Genomic DNA, 13228 nt, shown 5'->3' with positions numbered 1-13228 from the left:
TACCTATTTGTGAGGTAGATTAAAATAATTTTATAAAATCTTAAATTGATTAAGAAATTACACCATTGCATGATTTGCTCTTGTATAATTTCAATTTATGTTACAAATTGATGAAGAAGTCATTGCTTAAATGTGCAATGGCTTATAAAAAATTTGCTAGCCAATTTCAGATACGGCAAAAAAATAATTCAAAATTTCAACAATTAAAACTTCTGAAAGTCCAAAAAATATTAAAGAAAAATTATCAACGTTTGAGTTTAAATTTAAGTTGGACTTGTTAGAGAGATAGAGTTTCACTCCTTGTTAAGTTTGGACTAAACAAAAATAATTTTGTTTAAAAAATGATGAGTTTCAGTTTAAATTGAACTTGTTAAAGAAATAGAATTTTACTTTTTGTTAAGTTTGGACTAAAAAAAATTTATTTAAATAAAATGACAATTTTATTTAAATATTGTGCTGACATGGAAAATTGTGGGAGTTTTAGAGGTTTCGGTTTTATATATATATTAAATTTGGACTAAACAAAAATAATTTAAAAAAAAAATGATGAGTTTTAGTTTAAGTTGAATTTGTTAAAGAAATAGAGTTTTACTCCTTGTTAAATTTGGACTAAAAAAAAATTTATTTAAATAAAATGACAATTTTATTTAAATATTGTGCTAACATGAAAAATTGTGGGAGTTTCAGAGGTTTCGGTTATATATATAGATTATATTCTCTCTCTTCCTATCTCTAGAACTCCTTTCTCAAGAAAGTTCACAACAATGGGCTACATAGTCAGCTATCAACCCAGCAGTGCATGCTTTGCATTGCTTGCCAAAGCATTCGATCATACAATATATACCATCTTCAACAATGTTGTACGACCAAAGGCTTGTAGCTAAATTGGCACCTCCCCATGCACAAAGTGCTTAGGGTTATAGAGAGGAAAGGATTCGAGCTGTGCGGTTAGCAGCATATTGTAATTGTCTTTCAAAAAAACAATGTTGTACAGCTCTTCCTAGTGCTTGTGATGAGTTAACGAGTATGGTTCAAAACTTTTGGTAGGGGCAAAGAGGTGATGAGAGGAAGATAGCTTGGATTAGTTGGGAAAAGTTGTGCATTCCAAAATCTCAAAGGGGCATGGGTTTTAAAATGTTGAAGGAATTTAATTTGGCTTTACTACCAAACAAGGATGGAATTGCAATCTAATCCTAATTCCCTTGCCTATCGTGTTCTTGAAGCCAAATATTTTTCGAATTGTAATTTTGTGGATGCTACTTTGGGGAAAAGGTCATCTTATACATGGAAGAGTATCATGGCAGCTCAACATATTGTAAGACACTGTGTGAGATGGAGAGTTGGAAAAGTTAAAAATATTCAATTATGGGCAGACAAGTGGCTTCCAACCCCATCTACTTTCAAGGTAATTAAGCCTTAGAACACTCTTGGTGATTATGCTTTCGTTAGTGATGTAATTGATAGTAGTTTGGGTGCATGCAGGGCTGGCTCAACAACTTTGGGGGCCTAAGGTGAAAATTTTAATTGGGCATTTTTTTATATTTAAATATTAATTAAATAATATTCATTGATTTTTTTTTAATTTAAAATCTATTTTTCTTGCTTTTTAAGATGTAAAATTACTAATTAAATTTTTGTATTTAAATTCTTCTAAAAATTAATTTATTACATGGCTCAATAAGTTAGTATCACTATAATACAAATAGGTTGATATGATTTACATCAAATTATCAATTGGTGTGATAACTTATTGTAATAATTGATAAAGCAAAACTCAGTGGGGTTGGCTGAGTGGTTGGACACTTGGTCTTAAAGTGGTTGTCTTAAGTTTGATTAGGAGCTCCCTAGTTCAAGTCCGGGTATTAGTACTTTGAAAAAACTCCCTAGGCTAGTGATTTACCCTACTATGGGCCCACCCGTTGCAAATAGTGATTAGTCTCTAGTTAAAAATTTTGAGGAAACAACGTGGAAAAAAATTGATAAAGTAAAAGTAAAAGATACGGTATAATGGGTGGGATAGTGTGTGCCTATGTGTACAGTGTAATAGTGGCTAAGTTAGGGCTAGTTTGGTTTAGGGCTCACTCAGTTTTCATATCTCAGTACTTAGTTTTCATAACTCAAACTCGAAACCCATAACTCATAACCCAATCCCCACTATCACTTAAAAAATCCAACACTTTTGTTTGGTCACAAAACTCAATCATATATCTCAGTTTTTAACTCCAATTTTTGCCAAAATGATGCACCCACCTACTGACACTACACAAAAGATTATGGTTGCTACCTGCATCCCTTTTCTTTTATGCTCTTCAAACCCAACTACACCGAAACCCATCTCCACCACCACCAACGGCAAACCCAAAATTCCACAACCATAACCTATACCAAAAAATTCGAATGAATCAAAAATTCAAACCCACCAATAGCCCTTAACCAAAACCACAACCTCCACCAAAAAATCCAAGCGAACAAACTCCACCACAACCCAAGCCTCAAACCACCACAACCACAACAAAAAATCCAAACCCAAATCCTTAGATCGAAAACCAAAATCACGAAAATGAGGTGTGGGTTTTTGTTTCTGGGTATAAATTTATGCATGTATGAAAATGGTGGAGTGGGTCTGAAGAAGAAAGAAAGAAAGAAAAAGAAAAAAGAAGAAGAACAAAAAAAAAAAAAAAACGATGGAGTGGGTCTGAAGAAGAAAGAAAGAAATAAAGAAGAAGAAGAAGAAAAAACGTTGGAGTGGGTTTGAAGAAGAAAGAAAAATAAAGAAGAAGATGAGGAAAAAAAAGCCTTGGAGTGGGTCTGAAGAAGAAAGAAAGAAAAGGAAAGAAGGAGAAGAAAATGTCGTTGATGAATGGGTCTGACTTGACAACACACAAGTTATGGGCCCCACAAAATCCTTATATTTATGTTGGTGCCACTAAGAATCAGTTCTCAGTTTTTGAAAATACCCAATTGTTGTTTCCTGTTTCCATCACTCTAACTCAAATTTTTGAGTTTTGAGTGATGGAAATAAGTGTTTAAAACCAAGCCAAACACAAAATTTTTTGTGGGACCCACGTGTTTTGAAAACTCAATTATGAAAATTGAGTGATATGATCCAAAAACCCACTAATCCAAACAGGCTCTTAGTGTCTTTAGTGATAATGTGTGGGGCTTGTGGATTAGCTGGCTGGACTTGCTACATTGCTAATATGCAATGTGGAGTGTGTTGTCCTATCAACTATGCAATGGGTAGTGTTCAAATTTTTATATAAAAAAATTGAATAAAGTGCCAACACTTATCAGTTATCACAAACCATGCTATTCAATATTCATGAAAATTTCTTAAAGTGAGAGAGAGGCTACCTCAGATTGCTATGGCCACACACAACAACAGCACACACCGTCCACCACTGTGAAGGTAGTGAAGCTATTGCAAAGAATAATTGAATAAAGGAAAGCTTATAAAAAAAGATCATGGATTCAAGATGAAGAAAAGAAAGGTGAGAGAGAGAGAGAGAGAGAGAGAGAGAGAAATATAGATGAGAGACTTTTTGACTTTTTCTGTTTTCAGTGTTTTTTTTTTTTTTTTAGAAATTTATAATCTCTGGCATATTTTAAGACATTTATGTTGTATTATTAATGAATTTGTCTGGTATTAATTTTGATTTTAGCAGATTTCAAGAATGAGTTAATGAATTTATCTTCTATGAATTAATTTTGTTAGCCAAATTTTTACTATTTTTATTTTTTAATTATTTATATTTTAGGATACAGTAAGGCTTTTTTAACACACTTTATTGACAAATAAAAGGACTTAAATTTTTTTTCTTAATTAAAATATATAGATAAATATTATATATATATATATATATATATATACACATATATATATATATATTAAAATACAAGTGGGGACTTTTTTTATTTGGGGGCCTTAAGCGATTACATCACTTATATTTATGGTTTAGTCGGCCCTGGGTGCATGGAAAATTGAGTTAGTCCAGGAATTTTTTTTACCCGAAGCCAATACTATGTTGAGTTTACCTCTCAGTTTTTCCCTTCCTGATGATACTTCGATATGGCACTCCATTGCAAATAGCATTTTTTCATTTAGAAGTTCCTACAAGTTAGCCATGGGCTTGAGAGATGTACTTGGTAGTAGCTCTAACCATAATGATCTCATGAAATTTTGGAAGAAGCTTTGGAGCCTATGAATTCCTAACAAAGTGAAGAACTTTGCATGGAGAGCCTGCAAAACCAACACTATCTAATCTCAACAAGAGGGGATTGTGGACTCTAATCTATGTGAAGAATGTAACAGTGGGGCTGAATCTACTAGGCACGTGTTTAGGAGTTGTAAGGTAGTTGCTAATATTTGGGGCCTTACTTCGATTTTTGGGGATGGCAGTAGGTTGTATTTTTTGGAGTTTATGGACCTTTTCTGGTATTTGGTGTTTACCAAGGAGAGTGATGATGATTTGTTTTCTTTGGTGGTGACCATTGCTTGGGCTATGTGGTCTAATTGGAATGCAAAAAGGCATGGGGTACTGTAAAATTTGGGGAGATTATAGACTTATAGTGCAGTGGTGTGCTAATTATATCCGTGACTTTCAAGGTGCAAATGATTATCCCAGGCCAGCCAAACCCATGGTTCCTCAAGGTTGGTATCTGCCTCCCTTTCCCTCTTACAAAGTAAACATTGATGGTGAATTTAATATATTTCGATTTAACGTGGTTTCCCCCTCCCATTTTTTTTATAAATCCAATGTATTGTCTCTTTATATCTTTAGTGGGCTAATATCAGGTAGTATCAAAAATATTCAACTTGCTTTTTATGAAGAAATGTCATTTGACACTGTTTGAAAATTTCTCAGTTTTAAAAAAAAGATACTTTTTCTCCATCTCTGGCTGATATTTATTTACCATTCCAAACACTTCATAACTGTTAGGGTCACATTGTTATGTAATTTGCATATCTTATGACAAAAACATACTTTCCTTGTAATTTGGTAGATCTAAGTGGATTCAATATCATTATTAAGTACTTTGAAGAAGCATAATAAGTGGTATTGTTGAAGACATAAAGATTACTCAAGAAATAGTACAAGAAAAGTTAAAACAAGTTGTCTTGATACCTAGCTCGACACCTCTGATCTATCAAGCTTTAATGAATCGCGATACCTCCGATCTATTGAGGTTTATAGATTTTGAACATGTAGATATGTATTTGGCCCATGATGATAAGGTTTTTCTATGGTTTCATGCTCTAGGGCTCCAAAGGATATAAAAGCATTATTTTATAGCCGTCATCTAATATAGAGACACACACAGAGAAACTCGTATTGAGATACACGCCTTTTGTGAAGCTACTATATTCTTGTGTGCCTTAGGGTTTTGTAATCAAGTTGTTTTCAAGTCTACAAGCGTGGATTGAAGAACTTTGCATCCAACAATAATTATCAAGTTGTTGGGTTATTTGTCACAAATTGGAGATTTGTGCAGAGAAGAAGTCTCTACAAGATCAAGTCTAATTTGAGATTAGTGTAAGGGTTCAACTATAGGTTGGTATTTTGTAATAGTCTGGTATTTTGTGATAGTCTAGGTTGTGGTAAGATTCCTTATACTTGCAACCGCTTGTTCTTGATTAGTGAATTTTTGGGAAAGATTAGTAATTTGTTCGTACCTCCATAATATTTCATGTAATTTGGATAATTGATCAACTCAGTAATTGAATTAATTAAATGAGGGCCTTTATCAATGATTCTCATGTGAGCACTGTGGAGTTGAATAATGGGTTGGCAAACTTGGGAGGTCAGTTTCATGCTATCATGCCCATGCAGATTATTGAGTGTATTGATAATAGTGCAATAAACAATGTGAGGCTGTCTGGACCTTTTCTTTCAATGCAAAAACTCTACCCTCATCAGACATAACTAACCAGGCTACTACACAACCCCGAAATGGTTCAAAGAAAAAATGGTCAAAATTGGAGCGAGAGGTTGGGGAAAATAATGACAGTACCGATATGGAAGTCCAAGAAAGTAGGAGACCGGAGTTGGAGCTCTTGGAGCAATATATTCAAAAGAAAAGGCGAATAATCACATTGACAGAGTGGTGGATCAAAGAATGGATGACGCCTGGCATTTCACAGGTTTCTATGGGGACCTTGAAACTGCCAGTCGGGAAAATTCCTGGAATCTACTCAACGACTTAAGCTAGAGATTGACTCTACCATAGGTTTGTGTGGGTGATTTTAATGATATTCTAAGACTTGAAGAGAAACAGGGTTGGTTGGACTGACCAGAGAGACAAATGCAAGGTTTTCGGGATGATTTGGATTACTGTGGGTTTAAAGACCTTGGTTTTAATGGTTTCCCCTTTACTTGGTGCAACAGAAGACCGGGTGATCACAATGTATGGATTCGATTAGACCGCGGGGTAGCAACAGTGGATTGGTTCCTACGTTTCCCCACTTCTTGTATTCACCACTTGGAGTGCTTCCATTCGGACCATAGGCCTATCCTTCTCATTTCAGATGCTGAGCACAAAAAATTTTACAAGAAAGGGCGTCTGTTTCGGTTTGAAGCAATGTGGATCAAAGAAAAGTCTTGTGAGGATGTGATAAAAAATTCATGGGTTGATGTTGCTGATACCAATCCGGTGAGTGTACCGTTAAAAAAACTCACAAGTTGCCAAGACAAGCTTAAAACTTGGAACCAAGCGACTTTTGGGCAAGTGAGGACCACTTTGCCGAGGAAGCTGGTTTGTACAGAACTGATCCAAGCCATATGAAGAAGCTCCGTGATGACATTTCAGTGCTAAAGGCTAAAGAAGAAACAGTGTGAAAGTAGCGTTCCCATCTTGAGTAATAAAAAGAGGGTGATTGAAACACTAAGTACTTTCATTGTAGAGCAAACCAATGTAACAATAGAAATTACATTCTTGGTTTAGAAGATGAGATCGGAAACTGGACTGAGGATGAAGTGCAAATGGGCAGGTTGGCCAGTACCTATTTCAGCAACTTGTTTGCTACCTCGAACCCAGATGGCTTCGAGGAGACTTTGAGTGGTATACTCCCTACAGTTACTGATGAGATGAACACGAGTTTGAACAAGCCCTTTGTTGCTGAAGAAGTCCAAAGAGCTCTCAACCAAATGGCACCACTTACAGCTCCAAGTCCGGATGGTATGTCTCCCATTTTTTATAAATCTTTCTAGCACATTGTTGGTAAAGATGTGACTGAGGTAGTCATATCTGCTTTAAATTCTGGTGTTATTCCAGAATCTCTTGAAACACTAAGTACTTTCATTGTAGAGCAAACCAATGTAACAATAGAAATTACATTCTTGGTTTAGAAGATGAGATCGGAAACTGGACTGAGGATGAAGTGCAAATGGGCAGGTTGGCCAGTACCTATTTCAGCAACTTGTTTGCTACCTCGAACCCAGATGGCTTCGAGGAGACTTTGAGTGGTATACTCCCTACAGTTACTGATGAGATGAACACGAGTTTGAACAAGCCCTTTGTTGCTGAAGAAGTCCAAAGAGCTCTCAACCAAATGGCACCACTTACAGCTCCAAGTCCGGATGGTATGTCTCCCATTTTTTATAAATCTTTCTAGCACATTGTTGGTAAAGATGTGACTGAGGTAGTCATATCTGCTTTAAATTCTGGTGTTATTCCAGAATCTCTAAACTCTACTTTCATTGCTCTCATTCCTAAAATAAAAGACCCTAAAAAGTTTCAGATTTCAGGCCTATTGGTCTCTGTAATGTAGTTTATAAACTCATTGCTAGAGTCTTGGTTAATCATCTGAAAATGATTTTGCCCTATGTAGTTTTTGATTCGCAGAGTACTTTTCTCTCAGGTAGGCTCATCACTGATAATGTTCTAGTGGCTTTTGAGACCCAACATTATTTGAAGCATAAAACACAAGGGAAGGCAGGTTATATGACTTTAAAGCTAGATATGAGCAAAGCTTATAACAGAGTGGAGTAGGAGTTCTTGGAAAGGGCGATGTTGCACTTGGGTTTTTCTGGGAGGTTTGTAGCAACCATTATGTCTTGTGTCAAGTCAGTATCATACTCGGTTTTACTTAATGGGGTTCCAGGTAGTAATATCAAGACAAGCAGGGGCCTGAGACAAGGTGACCCATTGTCGCCGTATTTGTTTTTGGTGTGTTCTATGGGACTCCAAGGCTTGCTTCACAAGGCCGAATCTGATGGCTTAATTAAGGGAGTGTCTATTTGCAGAAATGGTCTGCATGTTTCTCACCTTTTCTTTGTAGATGATAGTGTTTTTTCTGCTGTGCAAAAGAATCGGAATGTTAGGTTCTCCTTGATGTCCTATCAGTTTATGAATAGGGGTCGGGTCAAAAAATCAATAGAGACAAGACCAAAATTTTCTTTAGCTCCAACACCTAACACGATCTTCAAGCAAGAATCCAACAACTTTTGGGAGTACCATCCATTAGACAATATGAGAAATATTTGGGGTTACCGGCTTTTGTGGGTAGAGCAAAGAAACAAAGTTTTGTTTATATCAAGGAAAGAATATGGAAAAGGCTTCAAGGATGGAAGGAAAGACTCCTATCACAAGCTGGGAGAGAGGTGCTAATAAAATCCGTGATCCAAGCCATCCCAACCTACTCTATAAGTTGCTTTAAACTCCCTAAAGGTTTGATAAAGGAAATTGAGACTATGATCCGTAAATTTTGGTGGGGCTACAGTGGTGATGGTAGGAAAGTCCATTGGGTAAAGTGGGAGCGTCTTTGTCAAGCTAAGGAAGCTGGAGGCATGCGTTTCAAGGAAATTGAGAAATTTAACGAATCTTTACTAGCCAAGCAAGTATGGCGTATGTTAAAAAACCTAGAGCCGCTTTGCCATAGAGTATTTAAAGCTAGATTTTTTCCGGATTGCTCTATTCTTGAAGCCACTAGTTCGACTAATGGCTCTTACGCATGGAAGAGAATTTAAAGTGCACAGAATGTGGTACGGAAAGGCATGGTATGGAGGATTGGGGACGGTAAATTGGTGAGCATAAAGGAGGACAAGTGGGTGCCAGACAAAGTTTATAGAACAGTGAGTTCACCGCTCCCTTCTATTCCCCTTGATGCAAAAGGTGAGTATGTTGATTGATACTGAGACTGGAGCCTAGAAAGAGGAGGAAGTCAAACACATGTTTCTACCTCATAAAGCCAAAAATATATTGAGTATCCCCTTAAGCACTAGACTGCCCCAAGACAGTATCATCTGGTCTAAAAATCCTTCGGGTGTATTCTCTACTTAAAGCACATATCAACTGCTAACTAGTGATGCTTCAGCTAGTAGTCCAGGTAGCTCAAATCTGCACCCCCAACGACTACTTTAGAGAGGTGTTTGGACGCTACGAACTCCCAATAAGGTGAAGCATTTTATTTGGTGTGCCTGCAACAATTCACTCCCAACAATGGACAACCTTTTCCGCTGCCAAATTGCACCCTCTGACCGCTGCAACATTTGTAAAACCCATCCCAAAGACATCCTGCATGTAGTGTGGGGCTGTACAGAGGTGGCCAACCTTTGAAAATCACTCACCTGGGCTCAACATGTGGACTCCCCCCACGGGGGGATTTCACTAACCTTTTTTCTAGTTTTTTGTAGGTTAGGGACGACTATGGGGTGGAGTTTTTTGCAATCACATCTTGGTTGCTCTGGAATTGACGAAACGCTACTTGCCTTGACCGCTCAACTCGTCTGTTGAACCAAGTGGTTTCCGTAGCTGGTGAGATGCTTCACGACTTCCTCGATGCCCAGGATGAAGCCTTTACGACACCTCAAGTTTTAGTTCAGCCCCATTGGATTGCCTCGACACAAACTCGATATAAGGCCAACTTTGATGGTGCTCTGTTTTCCTCCTGTGACGCTGTCGGCTTGGGTGTGATCATACGCGACAATGTAGGTGCAGTCATTGGTGCACTATCTATGTGTATGCCACTTCCTCAGTCAGTGGCAACAATGGAGGCACTAGCTTGCAGACGTGCAGTCCAGTTTGTAGTCAAGATCGGCCTCCATGAAGTGATATTTGAAGGAGATGCAGCAGTGGTCATCCAAGCAATTAAGAATAGAGAAGCAGACCATTCAGCGCATGGTCACATAGTTGGTGACATCCAAGACCAGGTTTCCCTTTTAGCATTTTCTGATTTTTGTTTTGTTCCTTGTTCATGTAATAGAGTAGCTAATGCCTTGGCTAAATGGGTTAGAGTAGGTCTTGACTTTCAAGTATGGTTGGAAGACTGTCCTGAGGACATAGCCCATTTGGTTATGGCTGATGTTTCCTAATTTTTTGGTTTCAATAAAGCCCAGCCTGACTTTTCTCAAAAAAATATAATATAATGGTATAAAAAATCACTAGAATTAGGTGTGCTAAATGCTAAATTTTTAGCATTCGATAAAAAATGTCATATGCCAAATTATTATTTTTTTTATTTTTTTATTTTTTGGTGAAAGATGATTTCATTAAACAAAAACTAAGAGAATACAAGAGGGCCAGGACAAAACCTGTTCAAACAGACTCCATTATAGTCATCCTCAAACACTTTTAATACATCCACAGGCGGAGTAGTAAAAGCAATACAATTTGCTTCTTGGCTGTAACTCATCTTAGCTAAGGTGTTTGCAACACGATTCCCTTCACGATAGCAATGATTAAATTGAATCCGGCTGAATTGGGAGCTGAGTAATCTGCAGTCATCCAATATAGGAGATATAAAATTGTTCACATACTGATTGTTACTGAAGGCGTCCACTACAGCTCTAGCATCTAGTTCAACAACAAGAGATGCTATGTTAAGATTGCAACACATAAGAAGACCCTCCCTTAGGCCCCACATCTCAGCAATAAAACTGTTGGTAATTCCTATGCGCTTGGTGAACCCAGAAATTCAATTCCCACAGTCATCCCTTATCACTCCCCCACAACCAGCCACTCCCAAACTACCAAAAACTGACCCATCTGTATTGAGCTTCATCCACCCAACAGGAGGTTTTTTCCATCTAATCCTTTTAACACATCTACGTGACATCAATCTAGGGGAAGCTATATAATGAATGAATTCAACAGTTTGACTCAAGATTTCAATGTGTAGCTGCTAGTTCAGTCTTTTCATTTGAAAAACAAAGTTATTTCTATTCTTCCAAATATTCTAAACAGCAAAAGAAAACAAGGTTTCCCACGGTGTATTCATAGTAACTGCTGTGCTTCTTTTACTTCCATTCTTGCTAAACCAATCCAGCAGCTCACTTCTCCAAAAGTCTTGGTCAACTTCTACTCTTCCCAAATGATTCCATACTGCTTTTGCCCAAGGACAGTCACGAAGAGCATGTAAAATTGATTCCTCCGCTTCATGACAAATAGGACACACAGCTTCTTCACACACCCCTCTCCTCATCAGGCAACTCCTAACCCCAATACTGTTGTGGGCACACATCCAAAGAAATGTTTTAACTCTAGGAAGGGTGTTTGCTTTCCATATCCAACTAGCACTGAATTTTGGACTCTCTTCATGCCCCATCGCAATCCTATAGGCACTTCTTAGATTGAAAGTACCTTGAGGAGAGTCAGCCCATGCAATTTTATCACAACCTCTACTTGCAATTGCAATAGGAGTGGCTTGTATCAACATTTTGATGTCCAAAGGAAGTTCAATTGAAAGACCATTCCAATCCCAGCCCGTGTCTTTCAAGAAATCCTTAACTACCAACTTATTAGCTTCCCGAGAAAGAGGGCCTTGAATAAGACTTCGGAGGGGGCCCTTGCTCAACCAGCTGCTATACCACAGGCTTAGATTACTTTCCCTTCCAACTGTCCACCTACTACCCTTCTAAAAAATGCCCATACCTTTCTTCATTGCTGCCCAAACTGAAGAACAAGGATGGCTGTTGGGGTTTGCAGCACTCAATCTTCTTCCCGAACAGTACTTCTTGCTTAGAACTTTCACCCAAGGCACATCTCCTTCTGTATGAAACTGCCAATTGAGCTTTGCAAGAAGCGCAAGATTCCTTCCTTTAGCCGCTTGCAAACCAAGACCACCTTCTTCCTTCGATTTAGTTACCTTTTGCCAACCAATCCAGTGGATTTTCTTTGAAGAGTCCGAAGACCCCCAAAGGAAATTACGGTTTACTCTGTCTATCCCATCCAATATTTTGCCAAGGAGGTAGGAACACTGCATTACATAAGCTGGGATAGTTGCTGAAGATGCTTGAATAAGAACTTGGTGGCCAGCCAAGGATAACATGCTGGATTTCCACCTCGAAAGCTTCTGTTTTACTCTATCAAGAACAAAGTTGAAATCCTGAGAAGACGAGCCAGGTTGCCTTAAAGGAAAGCCCAAGTATCTACCAAGCAAACGAGTGGATGTAAATCCAAGAATATCACATAATGATTCCCTCGTATCTCTATCCACATTAGGAGAAAAATAAACTCTCGACTTGACATCACTAACAGTTTGCCCCGAGATACTACAAAACTCATCAAGCACATCTCTAATTGTTGAACAATTAATGTAGTCCGCTTTAGCGAACAACAAAAGATCATCCGCAAAAAAAAGATGGGAGAAGGACGGGCCACTTTGTGAAGCCTTGACAGGATGCCACAACTTAGCATTACACTTCTCTTCTATTAGCTGCCCAAGGAAGTCCATGCACAAGATGAATAAATACGGGGACAAGGGGTCTCCTTGCCTTATCCCCCTAGAAGGGTAGATAGGCTCAAGTGCTTCTCCATTGAATAAAATAGAGGTAGACACAGTGGAGACACAACTCATGATAATATCCCTAAGACTTGGAGGAAAGTTTGCTCGAACAAGCATCTCCCTAACAAAACTCCACTCAAGTTTATCATAAGCCTTTTCCAAATCTATTTTTATAGCCATGTATCCAGTATTCCCCTTCTTTCTGCTTAAGGAATGGATAAGTTCTTGAGCGATGATCACATTATCCATGCCCTTTCTTCCTGGAACAAACGACATTTGGAGGGGAGAAATCAACTTACCCAAATACGGTCTTAATCTGGCCACAATGATCTTTGTCAACACTTTATACACAGTATTGCACAAACTTATGGGCCTATAATTACCCAGCGTCTTCGGCCCTTGGATCTTCGGAATTAAAGCAATGTGGGTGGTATTAATGTAATCAGTAACTCTCTTTTCAGCAAAAATCAGCTTTATTTCCTCCACCACTGAACTTCCCACCACCAG

The 13228-nt window shown here is 38.0% G+C and overlaps 1 protein-coding gene across 1 annotated transcript; it reads left to right on the top strand.

The window, feature by feature from the left end:
• Window positions 1-6980: 6980 nt before the first annotated feature.
• Window positions 6981-7989, top strand: LOC142613468 (uncharacterized). The gene is made up of 4 exons (XM_075785832.1): window positions 6981-7176; window positions 7347-7580; window positions 7677-7759; window positions 7843-7989. The coding sequence occupies exons 1-4, from the start codon at window positions 6981-6983 to the stop codon at window positions 7987-7989; spliced, it is 660 nt and encodes a 219-aa protein (XP_075641947.1).
• Window positions 7990-13228: the final 5239 nt, after the last annotated feature.

The sequence above is a fragment of the Castanea sativa genome, chromosome 10, assembly GCF_040712315.1.
Source record: "Castanea sativa cultivar Marrone di Chiusa Pesio chromosome 10, ASM4071231v1".
In the NCBI taxonomy this organism is placed as follows: Eukaryota; Viridiplantae; Streptophyta; class Magnoliopsida; order Fagales; family Fagaceae; genus Castanea; species Castanea sativa.
The sequence above is the reverse complement of the archived record's forward strand: the minus strand, read 5'-3'. Positions and strand labels throughout refer to the sequence as shown.

What these genes read in the sequence shown, in the direction of transcription:
- LOC142613468 (XM_075785832.1), top strand. Translation starts at nt 6,981, where the DNA reads ATGGGCAGGTTGGCCAGTACCTATTTCAGCAACTTGTTTGCTACCTCG. An exon ending in TACAGCTCCAAGTCCGGATG is followed by an intron (nt 7,581 to 7,676) that starts GTATGTCTCCCA and finishes GTGTTATTCCAG; the next exon opens with AATCTCTAAACTCTACTTTC. An exon ending in TTTCAGGCCTATTGGTCTCT is followed by an intron (nt 7,760 to 7,842) that starts GTAATGTAGTTT and finishes TTTGATTCGCAG; the next exon opens with AGTACTTTTCTCTCAGGTAG.